The 21,678-nt window shown below is 33.9% G+C and overlaps 1 protein-coding gene across 1 annotated transcript; it reads right to left on the bottom strand.

Moving 5' to 3' along the window:
* Positions 1-1,216: 1,216 nt before the first annotated feature.
* On the bottom strand, positions 1,217-20,945 carry LOC146164336 (phagosome assembly factor 1-like). The gene is made up of 10 exons (XM_083381032.1): positions 19,423-20,945; positions 18,735-18,910; positions 15,439-15,633; positions 12,132-12,229; positions 8,374-8,486; positions 8,238-8,308; positions 6,863-7,003; positions 2,819-2,901; positions 2,396-2,609; positions 1,217-1,443 (listed from the first exon to the last, which is right to left on the bottom strand). Exons 1-10 carry the CDS (start codon positions 19,484-19,486, stop codon positions 1,390-1,392), a joined length of 1,209 nt encoding a protein of 402 aa, XP_083237158.1. The 5' UTR covers positions 19,487-20,945; the 3' UTR covers positions 1,217-1,389.
* Positions 20,946-21,678: the final 733 nt, after the last annotated feature.

Below are 21,678 nucleotides of genomic sequence, written 5' to 3'. Positions count from 1 at the left end.
ATGTTCCTGAACTTTCATTCACCCTTATTCACCCCTTTTGGTTGGTTCACCCCAGCAAAATTTTTATTCACCCTGGGGTGAACCATTCACCACTTTAAGAAACACTGATTTAAAGTACCTGAACCTTAACCGAACCCGAACCTGTAAACAAAAGCGGTTCGCTCCAGCATGACGTCACAACTTCTATTTTACCGAGTCAAGTTACGCGATGTTCGAAATTTTATGAAAAAACATGAATATTGAATAAAAAAATCGTTCGTTTTTCATTTTTTAGATATTTCAATATAGAGTTGCTGTTTTTTTAATAAGTCACGGAACTTAGATTAAATGACTTACAATTCAAAAATTATTCTCTACATTTATCGACCCACATTTTGAGATTTAACGCAAATTATATTGTATCTGGACCGGAACTTTATGAACCGGTTTTGAAATAACGATGTTCGAACCGGAGCTGAACCGGAACTTTTAAATTACTCCAAACCGAAACTGAACCGGATTCCGAAAAAATCCTTGAACCCGAACCGAACCTGAACCGGAAAAGTCAAACGGTTCGACTCCCTGTTTTAAACATGATTTTACCTTTTTATCTTCTTTATTTTGACCTTATCTTGTATTTCAATGTTATATGATTTTTCTCTTTGCTTCTACTTCTTTTTCAAAATAGATTTTTTAATGGGTATAAGCTTATCTTAAACATTTTGTATTGAAAATATAAAAGCCTAGCCCACTTCTATTTCCATTTTGGCGCTCTTAAACGGCGTCGTTAGGGCCGTTTTGGCAACGGATTTTTGGGCCTGTTTAGGTTTATTGGTAGGTAATGGGTGGATTTAGAAAATGAGTTGGTTAAAATTACTAGGGGGGGTAGTCAAGTATTTAGGAGTGGAGGTTGGATAAAATGTTGTATAGGCCTGATTCTGACCATTTAGGTCTTATTCCGATGGGTATTAGTACTTATTTTGATCAAGACGGTATTACGAATATTGGGTATCGGTCCTATTTTGGTCTTATGCCGAACTCTCTTTTATTCTGACGTTGACGTTGTTCTTATTTCGGTCTTACAATAGGCAATGATTTCACACGACTTGAAAACACGTTTTGTGGTTCAATATTCAAAGCACGTTTTATAGTCCAATGTGTTTGTTTTTAAAAATAGATTAGTAGCCTATCATGTTTTTTTATAACTTAAACATTTCGTCTTAAGGTGTAGGCCTACTACAATTTTCAATGTATTTTATTAAGTCACTGAAATAGTCACGATCAAACATAAACTTAAAATGAACAGTGAACAAAATATTATAAAACAGAAAATTTTCATTAGCAATAGATTTGTACACAAACAGCAAACATACATATTACGCGCACTTTTGGACACAAATCCATTATCATCTAGCTGGTTAGGTGATATAAAGTGACAGATGCAATATAGTCATTGTTCATCACCTATAACACATATTAGTTTAAAGAAGAAATGAGTTAATAAAGTTCCAAATTTTAAGTTAATAAAATGTAATATAACCCTTTAAACTTGATGCTAAAATACATTGTTTTACATTAGTTTGCCTTTCTGACAAGAACCAATGACAAAATAAGCTGCATACATTTTTGCTTGGCTGCAGGCTCCAATATTGCAAAACAGGAATACAACTTGCACCACGACTGTCAGGCAAAAAAGAAAGACCGCATGTCTCAGAAAGTTAGTTCGCAACGCTTGCAGCACCACTGTCTCGTAGAAATGGTTAATTACTGGCAGATTCGATGTAACATTTTTGGTTCATTAAAAAAGTCTGTGGTGCACCCTTGTATACCTTTTTGTACTGGTGCACCCTATGCATATTTTGGTGCACTCTAGGGTGCACCGTGCACACCGGTTGAAGAGCACTGCTGTAAACCATGCGTTTTGTACATTTTACAGTTGTGGGTGCGAAATCCAGCTACGTAAAAAGGGTTAGGACCGATGCTCATAAAGGGCTTTAAAGTTACACGGGATTTTTTTACAGCGTACCAATACCGTGTTCCAAACAATCGTTGTCGCGCATTGCATGAAAATCGGCACATTATGATACGTGATGTTTTTGTGGTATGACATCATCAATTCGTTTTGACCAATAGACTGTTTGTATACTTCGTATATTTTTTAATATGAGATCAATCTCGAGCAATTAAAAGCATTTTGAATTTAAAGCCCATTACAAATATGGGCGGTGTCTTAGATACATTATGTCTATGACACAATATTTTTCCTTTGCTATTTTTTGAGTTTCTGTCACCTTTCCTGTGATGAATTAACAACAAACCACTTTCTGTTTCAATTAATTTGGGTTTAGGCAATTGTCACGTAGATTTACTCGTAGTAGTTCTACCAGCTATCAACCAGTGAGTTTTAAAGTATTACCTCAAATATCATATTCTTTACTCCATAACAATAGGTAAATCCAAAGGGATTAGTAGTATTTGTTGAAGAAGCTCGATTGAGTACAACTGGAGCAGCAACATTAGTGAAACCTTCCAAAATTTTGGAGACATCACTCCATTTTACAGTTGGAGTTACAGCTAGCCATCTGTTACCTTCAGGGTTTAGGTTAATTGAAAACTGACATCTGTGGTATCTAAGTCAAAACAAAACATTGGTTTTTCACTTTTCAAAATACTGTATGGGGTATCAAACAAACAATTTAAAAAAAAACTTTTAAAGTCCACTATGAAAATACAAATTTTAATTACATTGTCGATATGTTCAAAACAAAAAAGGTTGAGTATTCCTTTTTTGCAGCAAAACAAATCGATTAGTTCAAACTCTTGACAGCATTAAACTTACATATTAAAATTGTAATGTCCAGGATGGTTTAGATGAAGAATAAACTTTTTTGCCTGATGTGTATTTCCATCAAATAAAACATCCTGAAATATAAACTTTTGGCAATAGGTTGTATAGGTTGTATCTCAGCTTATATTGATTTGTTTTTATTTAGAACCAGTTAAAAGTTGCCCATATTTTCCCCAAATGTCAATTGAGGTTGTATGTACAAACAGGATGCAGCAGACAATGGTGCTATGGTTGTTTGTCAATGGTTTACCCTTTGAGCTTGTGTAAGTTGGTAGAGTGAGTTTAAAACCTCATCGCAGACTATGGTTGTTTTTCTAGCCTGGTATCGCTCCCACTATAATCCTGATCAGGCTGATAGATTTCTTGGAGCCTTTCAAAGGTATTTTGTGTATATTGGAAACAAATCAACATTGACACCATCCTAGTATTGGATGAGTACCATTACTACCAATAGGTCTCGGTTCCGATCAGAAATTATCACACAACCCTACTTGAGACCGTAAGAAAAAGTAAGATTGGTAATGCGACATTATTTGCTAAAAAGTTGTGCACCGCTGTCCTAAATTCAAAAGTAAAGGCAGAAAAGTTCCAGCCCCTATCTGTATATGATTCCACAAACAAGTCAAGGGAAAGCAGAACACGCAATATGTAACCACTAACAATGAACACTGATACTGACAAACCAGCCATACAAAACTAGCCCATGAGAATATATCAAATGACAAATATTTAACAACCGCAACCCTGTCTAGTCATATGGGCTGAAAATTCATTTTCAAGATATTTTGTTTTTAAAATTCCTTTATTTTTTTATTGTATTTCAGACTGATTTTTTTCAAGTTTTATAGAAAAAATACAATTTCACGTATGATGTAGGGTGTTATGTAGATAGTATTTTGATTCTGCACGCAAGAACCCCTTTAGTTCTGGGGGAGGGTAAAACTCAAATTTAATATTTGTTATAAAATTTCATAATTATTATTACTGTCAAGAAGAAATCTCACGCAGTTTTACTGCGAGAGTTTGCCCGCAGCCCTTTAGTCGCGTGCTCTTCGCCGCAGCCCTTAAGTCGCGTGCAAGTCGCGTGCACGTGTCGCGAAGTATTTAAGGTATTGTGCATTCATTTTATCTTAATGTAAATTACGCGACTACTCTCCTATAAATGCTCATGTCCTTCTTGTCTTATTCCCATTTGAAATATACCATTTGGGTACATTGGGCTCTGTTGTTATACTGACAAGGCAAACAAAGCATAAAAATACAAAAATTACTTAAGCTTACGCGCAGGCGCGTAGCGTGACCGTTTCAAAAGGGGTGTCCCGAATTTTCAACTTAGGGAATTTCCCTATTTTCCACCTGACGTTAATGAATAATGACGTCATGAAACAGTGACGTGTGTGATGTCATAAAATGTTGATTGTAATGACGTCAAAAAACATTCTAATCAGAAGCAACTAACGTCCAGCAAATGCGAACACGTGCGTCGTCGGAACTCCTGCCAGGCGAAAAACTAAACTAAGACCATAAAATATGTGTGATTGATTTTGGAAGAATCATAAACTATCAGCAGCGCAGTTTCCTAAGTTCCATGTACGTGACTAGCCGTAAATTACAGGCACGCCGTTTGCCACCTGCAATACTAAACGAAGATCGTTTTTTCCGGGTGTTATTATGCCACAATTAGCGCAACATCTGCGTCGAGCAGTGTGCCAATTCACTTAAAATACAAGCTGCGGTTGAGGGGAAATAAGTTGTGTTAACTGCACACTAAACACGTGGTCTTAGAATATGCTTATGGAGAATAATTTTGCGTTAACAATCATAACTTGAAAAGGGCGACTTTGAAATGCGCACGACAGTCATCTTTATACCACCTTTTAAGAATCTGCTTCAGTTAAAAAAAATCCGTTGTTAATCAATATCGAATATTAGAGCAGGCAGCGAACAAAGAGGAACATTAGCTGCGCCTAACTTTGACATTTTTGCGAGAAAAAAGAAAGACGTTTTGTCTTAGCGCTGTTAATTGTCGAATTTACACTTGATAATATATTCAGCCAACCTCAACAAATAACGAAAGAGAAAAAAAAGATTTTGGTTACGCATTAGCTTAAGACGCGTGACCCAATTACATTAAAAACATTGCCGCTTCGGACAGTTTGCTAAACCCTGACCAAACCGAACAAAACACGATAATATCACTCACAAAATAAGGGGTGTCACAAACCCCAGCCCCACTGGATACGCCACTGTGTCACATGATGAGTAACCCAAATCACCTAGGGGATCTAAGGTGTTGGTTATGAACAACCCTAGCGGGCACGGGCGAAGCCCGAAAAATTTTACGTTTTGTGTATTCTAGAGTCTACTCTAGACGCCAATAACGGCGATTGTTAGGAGCTTACGGCTGTTTAAAGTCGTCTATTTGACGTTAGAAAAATTGCAACACCTCGTATTCAAGTCCGATTGTCTTATTCACGTCCGATTGTCAAGTGATTTCAATTGCGCGCAAAACGCTATGGAATTGCGGTGTCAGAACTCAGAACAGCCTTTGTAATGTATCAATAACAAACTGTTGCACTTCGTTGTCAACAAAATTAACGAATCTTATCAACAAACTTGGGGATATTTGTAGTTTAATTTCGCCGATGGTATGAAGCGTGGTTTTAAAATCGCCCATTTTGAACTCTGTATAATTAGTAAACTATTCAGCTGAAACTGTGCAAGAAAAGCATAAACATGGCTTATTACTGAAGTTAAGAAGGCCATTTATTATCAGTTTAGCGGGAAGCTATAGTTCGCCGTTTTAATCTATGTTTCAAAATGCGATGGTCAAGCGCTTCTTTTCGAGATTGAGGCTAATAAAAACATTCAATAGAGCTACCTGCGGTGAAGACATTTGCTGTAGCTTAAACGCCTGTTTTCTACGCTGTTGAGAATGTTCGTTTCAACAATAAAATATATTTTCGTTATCAGGCGTGTTTGAGATTACTTGAGTCGGTGACAGGCGACTGCTAAATGAACACCGATAATGAGTGGTGATTAGGCGCGGTGGCGGCGATAACACCGACGTGTTTTCAATGCCAGGTGCAATGTTAAAATTGCAGCTATCAAGGTTTTAGTTTTGTGATAATTGTTTACTGAGATTTCAAAGGGGTTTCAAGACTCCTAGATACCCCCCCCCTCCACGCTACGCCCCTGCTTACGCGCTATGTAAGTTTGCAGTTTTATGAAAGAAATGACAAAAAGTGAGGATAACTAATTCTATATTGAAAGATGTGACCAAATTCAAATAAAAAATCCAAAAACGTTTTCTTCGAGTTTGCTGGTAACTTTTTAGAAGTTGCTGGGAACCCCCCTCTTTGTTAGGGTCAACTAACTCTCCGAAGCGAAAATTTTTTTTTATGTAATTGGGTCCATCGTCTTTAGGCCATGCGAACCCTAAATCAAATGCAAAACATCGTCTTTCGTTTTTTGTTTGCATCTTGCGGTTGACCGTAGACGCCGGATATTTTCTCTGTTGCTCTTCGTCTAAAATTAACAAAACTACTTGAAGCCTTTTCCCTTTTTCCACTGAAGCAGATTCTCTTAAAACATTTAATCACATAAAAGCATCTCTATAAACTTATGGATTAGAAGCAAAGGATAATTTAATTTGTTCAGAAGATGCAGCAGCAAGGTTCGCATAAATATAAGAATGGCATTTTATAAGGATCACATAGGTCTTTAATAAGCATTAGGATCTCATTTGTGACCCACAAAATAAAAAGGTTTGCCATGCCTTGCATAGGGTAATGCATTTTTTTTAATATGGAATATTTATTTGTCTATTAGATGTATGTTTTTGGAGGGGGAGTGGTAAAACAGGAATAAATTATTTTTAAATAGATCACAAAAACCATTATTTTACCAAATTACCACTTAACATCTCTAAAGTAATAGATGAAGGTGAGAAATAATACTCTTCCGAAAAATATTCCTTGGCAAAATACAAAGCCAAACCTACTTTTGTTTATTCAGCTATTCAAAAGTACATACCAGGCCCAATGTAAAATAGTTGTAGATATAATCTGAACTGTGTGAAGATGACAGCTTTCGAGGTCCTGCTGAGTGAATTCGCATCTTATCTTCTGTCTTGTAGAAAGTTTGACATGGGCTTCCGAACTCGGTAAGGATATCCTTTTGCACAATCATGTTTATTTGCAAATGATTGATACTGAACAAAACTATTTATATGGATGATATTACAGTTGCCGTTTTTTACTCATAAGTAGACAAAAAAAGTATAAGGAAAAAATATATGTTGCTAGACAGTGTTACAAAAAGCTTAGCATTAAACTTGGGTAAAGTTATCAAGATAGGTTAAATATACACAAACACAGAGAGATCCATAACATGGAAAAATATATCTGCTTACAGTTCCTCAATAAAACAACCAAATTAAAAGTGTTGCCAAAATATTTAAGGCTGTTATCATAATGTGCATGATTTTACCCACAGTTATCAGTCTTAACACACATACAGTTCTAAATACAAAAAGATTGAGTACAGTTACAGAAAAGGCTGCTTAGAATTTATTTAATTTGTGGGGTTTCACAATGACTTTACCATTATTTATATTTTTGGAAGGTTTAGTTATTTTCTAAATCAGCGTGGTCCAACTTCTTTTCATCGTGGGCCAAAAACAATCTATTTTTTATCTGGCGGGCCAATGTTTTTAAAGAGCGATTGTAGGCTCATTGCTGGCAAATTATACATAGCCCATGGCAGTGGTTCTTGACCTTTCTTCAGCCGCGCCTCCCTTTGGTAATTTTCCTATGCCTTTTTGCGCGCCCCCCTTAGAATTGCTTGGCGCCCCTTAGTGAAAGATAACAGGGTTTTTGCCTCTAGTGAAGATGAAATTTAGTTGAAATATTGTCGGATGCATTTCAAAATTAAACATAAACAAAATTCAAACTTAACGAAAGTCTGGTACAGCTCATTACAGTTTTTGTTAAAATTACTAAAATTTTCTTTGTTTACCGATAACCAAGTTAATAAAGTTCGACATAAATTTTTTTCTCCGGCCCGAGATCGTAACACCTTTCGGTTAAGAACCGCTGACCTATGGCATATAATATATGCATACTAACTTTGAAATCTACACCTTTGTTCAGCTACGGTATAGTTATAATCACAAAAGATCATTTACGAAGTTTTTTTGTCCATCACAATAACAAAGAAACAAAAATTGAAGTGATATTGCTACATTGAAGCAAAGCTCACTATCAGTTCACGGGCCAAAAAAGTGGAACTCGCGGGCCAACTTTGGCCTGCAGTTGGACCACACTGTTCTAAATTAAGCTTCTTGCACACAACAAACCTAATTTATGTTTAAAGGTGGATATGGAAAACATAATAAAACAATATTTACCTCAATATTATTGTTGAAGTAAATGCTTCCATTATAGGTGTTCAACCTTACATTTGTTGCATTACTCATTTCTAAAAAAAAATTATTACCATTAATTGCAATCACCTATTTAGTGTTTAACTCTGTTGTGTTGTACCTCCACATACAAGTTTCATTTTGATGCCAACAGCCATATCTTCACTAAAAATAACTTCTGTTTTTTCAGAGTACAAATTTCCATTGTAGCATGAAAGCGGCATGGGAGGTGATCTAGCATTTATAAAATGTATTTTATAACACAGTACAAATATATGACACCAAAAAAATATATTAACCGCCACATGTGACCTTTATAAAAGTAACATATGTCATGTTTTGACATTTCTAGGAATGAGCACTTCTGGTAATAAAGGAATTTCCTAATGACATTACTTCCTAAGTATATATCTACTATTTACACAGTTCTTCCTTGTTTATCAAACCTTGTTAACTTGCATTCAATTATCCTGTCAAGTGATATGTCACCTTATAAGGTAAGGGTAAACACATTGTGAAATAATTAAAACTGCGATAAAAAGCACAAAGTTGAACAATGTTTTTTATGAAGAGAATCCTAAACCTTTTTAATGCAAGTTATGACTTACAAAGGTGGTTTAGCAATCTATTTTGAATAATTCATCTAGCAATTATGGGACGTTTACAATGCAAACTTTAATTTAGATTTTTTTGGGGGGGACATGATGCATTAAGCACACATAAAAGCAAAACATAAAAAAATATTCTCATTTCCAATGGTAGTGTAGCAATCTTTATTAAATCATTGTATTGCAAATATGGGAAGTTTATAATGCAAACTTTAATTTAAATTTGGAGGGGGACAAAATGTATATAAAAGTGAAACATGAAAATAATGGCATTCACTAAATTAGGTTAAAGAGATAAAAAAAGGTCTGTCATACTAAAGTTTTGTTCATATCTTAAAGACAGAACACATTAAATACAAAAACTGAAATAAATGCATTCATAACTAAAAAAATGCAAATCTTTTGTTTTAATGAGTTACACCACGAGGACACTTTTGTCTGTTGAGAATATATATCTAAATTTACAAAAAAACATTCAAGTTTACAAAAAAACATTCAGCTAAAATTATGTTGAAGGCGTTCAAAGATTATCATGAAGAGAAAAAATGCCTCTATTTTGTATTATACAGACAAAAATTTTAACTAGAAAATACATGATGCATTCTCACATAAGAAATATCTGCTAAAACCTCTATATAATAGTATGACATACACAAGAAATACAATGAAACACATTTCTCAGATTAACTAAAATGAAACATACTAAAAGAGGCAAAAATATGTTCACAAAGAAGGAAAGTGTCTTTCAACTTACATAGTTTATTTTAGCAGAAATAAATTTAGGAAGCATAGATGTACTATGTGTTGATGATTCGGCAAAGAAAGACTCCAACCATTGCGAATTAGGCATGCCTTAATCTTATAATTTCAACTCAACAGTTATGTATGTATTTTGGAGCATAATGGTTGAAGGTTGTAGTTAGACATAGTTAGAATACCATAACCCATATAGAAGTAGGTATCATTCTGAAAGTATCTAATATCTCTTTATTCATGTTTAACATAGTAAGAAGGCACTGTTTCTAAGTATATATATATCTGCTAAGGCAGACTGCAGAAAAGAAGAAAACAAGGAGAAACATTCCACACAGGACACAGACCTGGCCAGGCATTTACTTCTAAATCCTGGTCACATAATAGATTGCAAAAACCCTAAGATCCTTGCGTCGAATATTAATAAAGAAAACTATTGAAATATCACAATCCCAATATCAATGCATACCAAGCATCAATACCACTAATGCTTTTAATATCTGGGTCATATGGATGGGTCTTTTCTGTTATTGGTGTCCTACATTCTTATCGTTGTACACTAACTACTCCGGTTTAGAAAGTGGATTTCTCCTAGTTTTATTGTTTTCTGCATTTATGTATGTGCTCGATGAATGAAAAATAAGTGTATGTTAATCAAAAAAGTGCAATAGGCACCCTTTACAATTGCTGTTAAACATTGATTGCACTCCTTGTTGCTTAAACACACCAAATTATTGAATCACGTTTTAATAGTTACATTGCCCCATCTTTATGTGATTTCCGTATGGGAATAGCTGTATAGCACTACTGTGCATACCAACTTCACTATAACATGCAAGGTTGGGATTTTGCACTGGCCCACTCATCAATGCAAGAGCAATTTGCTCCAGGCGAGTGCTGATTGACTTCCATGCTGACTGGGAGCGCCCATAAGCTAAATAAATTGGTTGTTGTTTTTAGACCTACTTTAGATCTTAATTTATTATTCCATAACAAATTCTGTTCAAGTTCAGCACTGAAGGCCTATTATTTTGTTAAATGGCTTACAAAACACTCTTGCGCAATTATAACAAGAAATTGACCAAATCGCACAAGGTAAAAAGCCCTATGCAATCAATATTTTAATGAACAACCCAAACGATTTCTTTGAGTAGAAAGTAATTATTTCTCTGAGTTGCTGATTTGTTAAAAATACTTATCAGGGAAAATTTTGTGCTATGAAAATGAAATCTCAAAAGCTCACTAAACAATAATAATGGATAAAAAAAAAAATTTAGAGTGGATAAAAACCTATTAGCACATGCCAAGATAACATTCCCCATCGATATGGCTTACATATTGTTGGCAAGCTTGCTCTCTTTAACTGTCCGTTTTTATATCTTTTTTATTTTAAAATTAGAGTATGATTTGCATGGTACATGTAGTTTTAGGGACAGCTCATGTTTTTTTCCCACCAAAGTACTTCATGACTCATGAAGAATGATTTAAAAGTCACCTTTTTATAGTTTTATAGTATTATGGCAGCACAACCTGTTACAGAAAAAATGAATTTTTGAACCTTTGTCCAGGATGTTTGTAATGACTTTAAATCGATGAGACCATTCCAAGGATTGATCAATAGCTATTGATTATCAAGGATCATTAATATAGTCAACATGCTTAAATGTTAGTTAGTGTTGAGCACATAACTACATTCCATTTGCCAATCTGTGCATAAACACGCTGATTTGCAATTTTAGAACTATGTATACACATTGAAATAGTAAATAAGGGAAAGTTATTGAACAATTTGGTAGAATGAAAATTCTCAGACACCGTCCCGTCATTTTTGGCAAGTACTATTTAATCCTTGCAAGTGTTGATTTGTGGACGCTCGCTGATTGGCAAGTGAAAATTTTGACATTTATTATTACACAGAAAACTTTATTAACTAATATACATAGTTATTGGGCACATAATCATACACCTTACTTACCAAGGACTAGTTAAAACCGACCCCCCCCCAAAAAAAAAATAACTGCAAAAATGTGTATGTTATGGAAGCAAGGTCTACCTGTCATGCAACAACATTATTCACCAATTAAGATAATAAACATTACACAGGGCTGACCAAGTAACAGCTCTTTATGTAGAGGGGTGGTTAACACAGTAAGTTTACCTGAGAAATAAGGCTATTGGCAAAGAAAATATAATTTATTATCGCTGGTGTTGTGCCCACTGGGTTGACAACAAAATTCTTAAATGAACCTTCCTAATTAACAGAGCATTTATAATGCTTTCTTGCCAATATGTTTATTAAGGGGCAGGGTTATAAGTATGTATATTTTGAATGCAAAATGTAGTACAATCCTATTTGTCAATTTCGATGAAATGTGTTTGCTTTGCTAGCATTTATTTCTTTTTGTATTTCAAAATGAGGCAGCTGAAATGACTACCAGGTAGTTTGTTTTGAAAAACACACAATGCAGTGGATAAACTGAAACTAATTTTATGATTTTTCAATGGCGAAACAACAAACCTGGTTTCACTTAAGATGTTTCCAGTATAGATGCACATTTTTGATACAGTTGGTGAAGGAGTATGAGGTAAACTTCGAAGGGAAAAACCGCTTGTAACCTGCAGCAAAATAATTTTAACAGACTGTGCATACACCTTTTTATGGGATAAAGCAAATGATGTAAAAACATTTTTCGGTTTATGGGTTCTATTTTAAATCAGTACGGACTTGCTCGTGTAATGCCATATCATACCTAATTGTCTTAATGTTAAGTGAAAACAATATCCCGCATAGTTTAATTGTCTGTATAGTGCTGTGACTGTAATAGTTTGGGAATAGAACAATCCAGGAGTTGTCAAACCTTTTAAATCTTGAGTTGTATTTACATCAGTAGTTTACATATAGAATGACACTATCAATAAATTAGAGTCCAAATATAAAATGTAAGTCTAAGTTCCAAGAGTTTAAAGGGCTGATTTTATGGTGGCAATACACCTAAAATCACAAATTAAGATAAAGAATAGAAAATATGATAGTTTTTGACACAAATTCACCAAAAAGATTTCCTCCTGACTGCGAATTTGTTTGTAAATAGAGCCACATTTAAACATGCTATTAACTTGACTCTTTATTACATAATGTTTGACATATTGCTGGAGTGAGATGCTTTTTCAGGTTGATAAGGATCCAGTTGGGTTAGATGTGATGTGATTTCCGGGTTTAGCCCACATAAACAGTATGATGCTGTCAAGGTAAACAAGTAATTAACTGATAAGTCACCCACAATCAGTGGCGTATCCAGGGAGGACGGGAGTGGATCAGTGCTATTATCATTTTCTGTTTTTTTTTGTCAGTGTTCAACTCCCTGCCCGAAACAGCTAATTTAATGTAATTGGGTAACACGTCTCAATCTAATCTAATGGAAAACCAAAATAAAAAAACTCTGTCTTTCGTCTCTTGTTTGCACCTGGGACACAAGATCTTTTTATCTGTTCGTTCAGGTTAGCTGAGACAAGTGTTTATTCAACACATCAGCGACTGAAATAATTTATTCCATATTTTGCAAAGAAACAAGAGTTCATGTGCACAGAATAACAAAAAAGAACAGTTCACATTGATAACACTAAATCAAGCCTTCTTCCTTTTTCTCTCTTAAAATGTTGAGTTTGGTGCAGTTAATTATCTCGACATTTCGCTGTCTGCGCTAATATCCAGTGTTCATGTAACAATGGCATTTTTTCAACTGAAGCAGACACCCTTAAAAGTGGTATCAGTTGAAAAAATGCCCATGTTATATGAACATTGGATATTAGCGCAGACATCTGTGACTGTTGTGTTCAGAAAAAATAAAAATAAATACCAAAAAAATAATCTTTGTCTTTGCTTGTAATTTAGCGAGTCCCATGTATGAACTAAGGAAACTGCGTTACTGATATTGTTACTATGAATGTACCAAAATTAATCACACATATTTCCTGGTCTTGGTTCAGGTTTCGCGATTGCACACTAAGTGGTTTCGCAGCTGGCGCCTGGCAAGAGTGTTGCAACGTACATGTTCGCGTTCTGTCGTATAGTTAGCTTACGCTGGATTTTAATTGGCTGTTTCCCGTAGGATTTTTTTTTCTATTTATGATATTATTACAATCACTTCTTTACGATGTCATTACTCATGATTAAAGTCAGGTGCAAAACTGGACAATTCCCTTAGTTAAGAATTGGGGCCCCCCGCTTTTTCGATTTCTTGATACAGCCATGCCCAAAATAACCATGGCTGTAGCATTTCGAACAACAATGAACTATCAACATCTGTGACATAATGCTATTACAAGTTTTTTAAATATTGTTACGTGTTTATCAACACTTAAACACCCAAATTAATTAATTGCCATAAGCCAAATCTTAGAGTTCATATTAATATTAAGTTACCTTACGAATTTTTAAATAGGGCTTTAGATTACGCGTTTCAGCTTTCGTTTGCCAAATATGTTTTTCAGTTACATAATATCATATTTGATGATGCAAAGTTTTCCGTATTGTTGTGTGTAAAATTCCTGAGTTTTCCTGCTTCAGTTCGCCTCGTTTCAAACTTGACATGTAACCTTTAATCTCGTAATCTATAACTGTCAGTCTTGCGGGTGGTTTTCTCACGTTCTGCAAAACAAGCCACTTGTTTCGCTGGCGTCTGATTCCCGCTGCAAATTGGTCTTAGAATAGCCGCTGTAATGCCTAGCCATGTTTTCAGAGTGCCGGCCAGTCTTATTGGCCAAATATGACGTAATTTTCGTGTTCTTTTTCTTCCTACGTATTGGCTATATACATGTCGTTTCTTAGCGGCTTTGAGCTTTTCTCTAGAGAAGTCTTTTGCGAAGTTTTAGCCGACAGTCGCTGCAATAGGCGGTGGCTGCCTGTCTCACATTAACTTGAAAATAACGTTCACTAATGCTATTTGATAACGTTTTAATTCGTTGTAACAATATATTTTTGATTGGAATTTTAGTTGTGGTTATGACAGGTAGCATATCTGACCAGAAACCTTTGCAAACAACAAGAACTCGCGCGGTTGCGTCCCGCCGGGCAACTGTATGGGTCAGGGGCCAGGCCCCAGTGCACAGGTCGCGGTGGGGGCGCAACAATATTGGAGCGAAGATTTTCATTAAAATTCAATGACCATCAAAACAACCTATAAATGTAGAATTTTAGGTGAGTCTATGTCTTACATAAACTCAAAAAACAGATATTCAGTTTCAATGTTATTTGGTGACATTGTACTTGACTTCTAAAAACAATGTAGTTTGATTGGTAAGTTTGTTATGGTTTTATGAGCCAGGTTAAATGTATCCCAATCTTTGTAAATTGACATATTTGTCTAATTCTAAATAGAAGAATCAGGTGGCACTAAGTAGACAAATTGTATTGAATTCTTGACAAGCTTTCGCACAACTGTGCTTCATCAGGTCCAAGTATAAATGAAAATAAATAAAATGCATGTAAAAGCACAAGGGGGAGTAAAAGGCGAAAAGAATGGTGATGTCTAACCTATTCACATGCACATGCACGCAAAAACGTGTGCGACTGATGCAAAAACAATAACAGGAGGTCTGTGCTTTAAAGTATGCTGGGTGTAGCATGACGTGCTATGAGGCTTAATGTGACATAAAGCCCAAATTTCAATTGAGCCCAACATTGATGGCATTCGAATGCTACCTGATTCCTCTATTAAATTTATACAACCTGTAACTCATGTTACCTTGCTAAATAATTAGGGTTAACTAATAGCTTTTAATGAATTAACACAGTAAGGTGGTACTGGTAACTATATCAAAAATACCTCATATTGTTGATCGATTGGAAATATAAACGTAATTCCACGAAAGGTTAGCACAAACATATGGTGTTTTTCATCAAACTGGGCGGGGTGAGTAGCACCAAATGATTGGTCAATCTGTTGAATAGTTGGTGAAACTTGAGGCGAATTGAAATAAACTCCACAATACTTCAACTTTACTTTGTTCAAGTCATAAACCTGTTGATTTGAAAGTATGATACAATGTCCAGAAGGCATTTTTGTGATATACAAACAAAAAAATTGCGATAGTTCACTGATTTAGAATTAACCCATTTTATATAATAAAGCAATTCTAGTTAAGGGGTATTTTAAATTTTTACCATAAATTCTTATTCTTTTATTAGTGATATGCAGAAACTTTAAATATGAAACAGCTTTTTTCTGATAGTGTAACGAAACAAACAAACGTCAGACCATTACTATATTGTTTAACAACTATTTTTAAAATTACCTGTATTTACAATGGAGCACATAGGTTTACTAAAAGTTTTAAATATTTGTGAAAGTTCAAAGTTTACCTAAATTAGTACCATGGTCTTGTAGACACTGGTTGCCTGAGAACCAAAATAACCCAACAGGTCTTAGAAAACAGTTTTTCCACATAACAAGAAAAAAATATGAGAAGGCACAGGTGCAGAGTGCCATTTCAGTTGTTAAATATGAAACTCCCCATGATAGTTAAATCCACACTTTTTTCAAATAAATTTTAGGGGCATATGACAAATGTATACCACTACCATCATTTATTTTAACCAGAGTTAGGGATGTTAGAATACTGAATCATTTAGGTTAGTGGTTCTTAACAGCTGGTCCGCCAAACATATTACAATTTTATATCTCAATTGCAAAATGCAACATGTTGAAGGCTTGTCCATCAATTTAGAACTTCACCAGTTCTTTTTAACATAAAGTTAATGGTTTACTTTCGACTTTATCATACGTCACAATACTGCAAGTGTCAAGCACAACTGTTTAAAAGTAGGCTACAACTCGTTTAAGTCTTAAACTTTAAGACCAGTTGTATGTGAAAAAATTAAAAAAAACTATGATATAAAAAAGACTAGGGTTGGGCATTTGACCAGTCAAATAAAAGCCGGTCAATTGACCGGTCAAATACTCGTCAAATAGGTCGAATATTGGTCAAATAATATACACACTATCAAAATGCAATTTAAGTTAAAAATAAACCTTGATTTTAACTTTAAATAAAAGATATGATTGTTATAGCTCGAGTACAATGGTTTGTCAAACAAAATCAATTATTTTTTAAATAGCAATAAGGAATCTTTGTGAAACCATGCCAATATGCAAGCAATACTAAAGCAGTTACTGTAGTAATTTCTACCACTACTACAACCACCAAGTTAAGCCAACAAGTTCATTAACGAAATTTCACAACAAGTAAATGTATCAATAAAAAATATTTTTACCCCTCATCACAACTTTTGTCACTATATGAATTTTCGCAGTCATTACCAGTATCTGAATTAGGATACACTGGAGACAAGGGATTTGGTTCTTCGAAAATTCTAAGTAGCCTGAGATTGTGGTATACACATCAACTAGTGTATCCTTTTGTGACAAACACGATTCATCATATACCATTGTGATTTCACAGTAAAAAAAAGCCAATGAGTTTACACTGTGTGGTGCAACTCATACAAGTAAAAAAACAGACTGGGAGACCCAAAAATGATGAAAAGCATTTATTCTAAACTAAACAAAATAAATCTACTTTGCTATTACGAACACTTTTTTATTACCACAGAACATGTGTTTGCATCAGGTAAAGCCCTACCATTTTATATTTGAATTCTTTAAAAAGTTACAATCAAGATTATTAAAAACTCAAATCACCAAACAAGCCTGATAAAATTGACAACATTTGCTTCCAATAGGAGTATTCGACCGGTCAATTAACAGGCTCAGGCTTGCCAACCCTAAAAAAGACAGCAGCAAATTAAATGATATGAAAAAGACAGCAGCAAATTGAATGATATAAAAAAGACAGCAGCAAATTGCTCATTAAATTGAAGTTTCCATTCATTGCTTATAGGTTGCATACTTTTGTCATAATTACTTTTGGGTTTATTTTTATTTTTAAAGGTCCACCGGTCCGCAAAATTTGTGTGAAATTTTACCGGTCTGTAAGCTAATAAGGTTGAGAACCACTGTTTTAAGTAGAATACTAAATCCTTAGCATTTGAGTCCTGGTAAAATATCCAAAATTGATTTTATGTCAGGTAATTTAAAATGATAAACTTTTGATTTAAAAGTTTTGAAACACGGAGGCTGGTTTTCTGATTTAAACGATATAAGCAAAACACAAGTTTGGATAGTTGCATACCGTTATCTTCCGAAAGTGTCCCATTTCATCAAGACAAAGTCATAATTTGTTTGTTCTATATTTGTGGATTACGATAGACTTTATCTAAAATCAACTAATTTATTATATTAGTCTCAAACAATGTTGAGGCAAGCAATACCTTTTTTATAGCACAATCCCATGATAAACCATCCCATGATGATGAAGTGTGTTTCAAACAATACATTGCATACCTTGAATTACTTAACAGGAATAGTTATATATGCATACATATAAGTTACAAAAGCACCACAAGATTAATAGGAGGCTGCTAAATATTTTGTTTGGGGCCCATTTAGTAAGTGCCATGCAACTCAGTCAACTAGTTTTCTGTAACAATTGTTTAAATGTTTTATGAAACATCAAGCGATACTAATGCAAGTACCATGTTGCTATTATTTTTAATGACATTTTACTGCATATACCACATTGGGTATTGACCTCAGGTTAACCTTAAGTAACTTGATACCTCATTTTGTTAAAGACCATCGCTTAACAATGTAATCAATTATTCCATTAAACAACTATGCTATCTTTGATGTAATGCTGTTTTTGCAACATAAGCGTTAATCACTACATTTAAATCAAGCACTATCCCAACTTGCCACATAAATACAAATCAGAAGCAACTTTCTGTGGCAAAATGATCCATTGTAAATTAAATTCAAATAATATATATAAATTGTACATTTGGATTTGGATACCCCAGAACTTGAATCCTAATGATGCGATAAACCCGTTTTGAACTTCTTTACAACCGGAATGTTTACCAATCTTTCTTTTTGTTAAGGGGTTAGCAAAATGGATTGGCCAATTTTGAATCTTTGAGTAGTTGAAAGAATTACTTCTAAATTTTTCTGCCTGGTGCTGTTAAACTCAATTTTGTTTAGGAGAATTATTTGACTCAACCTACCTCTATAACCTTTAATCTTTGATATGTGGGATCAAAAAGTAAGCGCATGCCATCTTGAATGAGATTCAAAGCAATATCTCTGTCAAACGGATCATTATCATCGTAAATAACGTAAACCTCTCGCGTGATGCGACAATGCTTTTGTAAAATTTGTATAGCTTGACAGAGGGGCATTCCTATTAAAACATCATAATTGAAAAGGAATAAAATGTTGAAAATAATTAAAACTAGAAATTGTAGAACTTGGTTGAAGCTCGGCTACATTATTCAATACAGTACCACCCAATTTTTTTCTGTTTATGTTTCACTTTGAGATTTCCTATAGTGCAAATCTAAAATAATAAATCAACTGTGTGGTTTTACATCGAAAACCACACAGTTGTACTGCATGATTTAAAATCTAAAAAAATATTTTAAACATCAGTATTTTTTTCTCTATGGTTTGTAGAAGTGTCTTGATAAAATTTCGATTGATTGCAATTCAAATTGGGCAAGTGACAGGTATTTAACTCTAACAGATATTGCAAAACAATTATTCTACAGTCAAATGTGGCCTGTTGACCCAAAGGGTCCCTGAATACTATTAGCTTATCCATAGATAAACATATAAGGCCTCTACAGGTATCTACAGGTAGGAATAACAATAATATTAAAACAATTTTTTTTGAAGTTTTAAGAAAATACATACCCAAGATAAATTCCCATTGTTCATTGCCCAAGGAACGTTCAGGAGCTACTTGTAAATCAAGCATATTTTTAAACGCAATTCTTTGTAAATGTTAGTAAAATTAAATATTAATAAAATAAATTAACAAAAAAAAAACTGAACTGTCATACACATGTATTTCGAACGGTTATCGAAACGTAAATAAGTCATAGTTGCCAACAGGGATGTTTAGGTAAAATATTAACATATTCTAACATAACTTCTAATTTATTAGGGGATTAATCATATTGTACCCTTTAGTGACAAAATAGCATATACTCGCAAAACAATTTGCTAACATATGTATATTTTATCAAAAAATAAAATTACAAAAGATGGCTGTTTATATCCATTCCACAGGAATTGTGATACATAAATACACAAAACAAATAACAGATTTCTGCCAAAAGTTATTTTTTTGGTCCACAGTAAATGTTATTCGATACAATAAACTCTTTACTAATTCTGCCTGTTGTATATAACATTGTTGTTCTTTAGTAGTACTACAGCACTTAAATTATCTTACAAAAATGCATTACTATCCCTGGACAATTATACTGTATGTTACCAAAGAGCATATTTTGTACATAGTCAAAGTATTCTGTAATAGAATGTTACTTTTGCAACATAGAATTGCAAAGTAGATTTCAAGTATCGGGAAACCAAATAATATACTAAGGTATAATACACCGTTAGGTACTAATTGGGTATAAATTTTTTTATCAAGTTTTGTATAAAGATGTATCACAGGAAACATCGCATTTCTTTTTGGTTCGACCTATCAATAAAATGTAAATATCATGATTTTATCATGTATTTTTTGATTAAAACGTTTATCACATTTTTCTATTTTCCAATTTTGTTTATTCAACTGCAAAACATCTCTTGTATGTTGCAACATAATTTGGTGCTACAAACAGTATGAAAACAATAAACCAGCTTTCACAATTAGATTCAAGGGATTATGTTGGACATTAGTCAAGTAAGTAATCACTGAAGTCTACACTTAGATAGAGTAAGTATCAATATTCCAATTAATCGTTAGGGCATAATTGCGTTTTCAAAAGTTCTCCTATTGAAACTTTGATTGGAAATGCGGTCTGTACTTTGAGTAGGGAGTGTGTGTTTTTGTTATTGATGTTATAATCTTATGTCCCTAATTAATTTTTATTCTTGTTTTCTCTTTGGTGCATTTAGGCCACTAGTTGCCATGTCTTCCAACTGTGTAGTTGTTAAAATGAATCACACATTTGTGTCTGTAGTTTGGCTATGGGTACAGCAAACCTTGACGTTTAATTTTTATACGTGTTTTAAGACTTAAAAACTCGAAAAACGTTACATTTCATTTTATTTTTTGAAAGTTTTACAGGCTGCAACGTATTGCAGATTATTGAGAATTGTCTTAACTTACGCACCGAAAAGGCTTTCACTATTTTTACGGTATCCTATTACAGTTAATAAATTAAAGAAGAAATGGAATCTGACTGTGACAAGCCATTATTGTTATTCTGAATTTCTGACAGTTTTGTTATTCTATGAAAAACAATTAGGGCGTTAACAACATTTTTTTTTCACTTTATTGAAGGGTATACCACATAAAGTGTTAACAAATAGTTTTTATCGCTTTTCGTAAAGAGCAGCTTACTTACCCTGGTGGATTTTGCTTGGGGATACAGACATTTTTTTTAGAAGTGAGGTCCGAAAGCTGCATCATAGTAACGTTACGTCACAAAGTTGCTGAGAAGAAGTTAACGAACATTGTAGCAGATTGGTATTTAGCCAGTCAAACGAATTTCACCTTCGTGTTACAACGTCGGGTAAATTGCATTTTTTTAATTATTAGTAGTTAAAGAATGGCAGATGTTCTTAAACTGAGCTCCGTTGACCCCTTTATACGTGAACTAGTTTTTGGAGGTTAATGAATGCCCAATTGAAAACTTGTATGATTTAAATTGGAATTGGCAAACGAGAAAAGATTAATTTAAAAAAATGCTTACCCACTGCCTCATTTTTAAATGTTTTGGAAAGATAAATTTTGAAAAGGTTCTCAGAATGTTAAAAAAGTTTACAACAAAAAAAGTAAACTTATTTGGAAACATTTTTTATTCAACCAAAGACTAAACAAGAAAAAATCGATTCCGAATAACAAAGATGGGAAAAGTTAAGACGTCATAATCATTCACTACTCATTGATGTAATAAGATTTCTTTGTTCTATTAAGGGAAATACCCTATTTTG

Source organism: Ascidiella aspersa, chromosome 2 (genome assembly GCF_963924565.1).
Source record: "Ascidiella aspersa chromosome 2, kaAscAspe10.2, whole genome shotgun sequence".
Lineage (NCBI taxonomy): Eukaryota > Metazoa > Chordata > Ascidiacea > Phlebobranchia > Ascidiidae > Ascidiella > Ascidiella aspersa.
Note: the sequence above shows the minus strand (reverse complement) of the source record. Positions and strands in the feature narration are given on the sequence as shown.

What these genes read in the sequence shown, in the direction of transcription:
- LOC146164336 (XM_083381032.1), bottom strand. Translation starts at nt 19,486, where the DNA reads ATGCTTGATTTACAAGTAGCTCCTGAACGTTCCTTGGGCAATGAACAA. An exon ending in AATGAAACTTGTATGTGGAG is followed by an intron (nt 8,309 to 8,373) that starts GTACAACACAAC and finishes ATTTTTTTTTAG; the next exon opens with AAATGAGTAATGCAACAAAT. An exon ending in ACTATTTTACATTGGGCCTG is followed by an intron (nt 2,902 to 6,862) that starts GTATGTACTTTT and finishes TTTATATTTCAG; the next exon opens with GATGTTTTATTTGATGGAAA.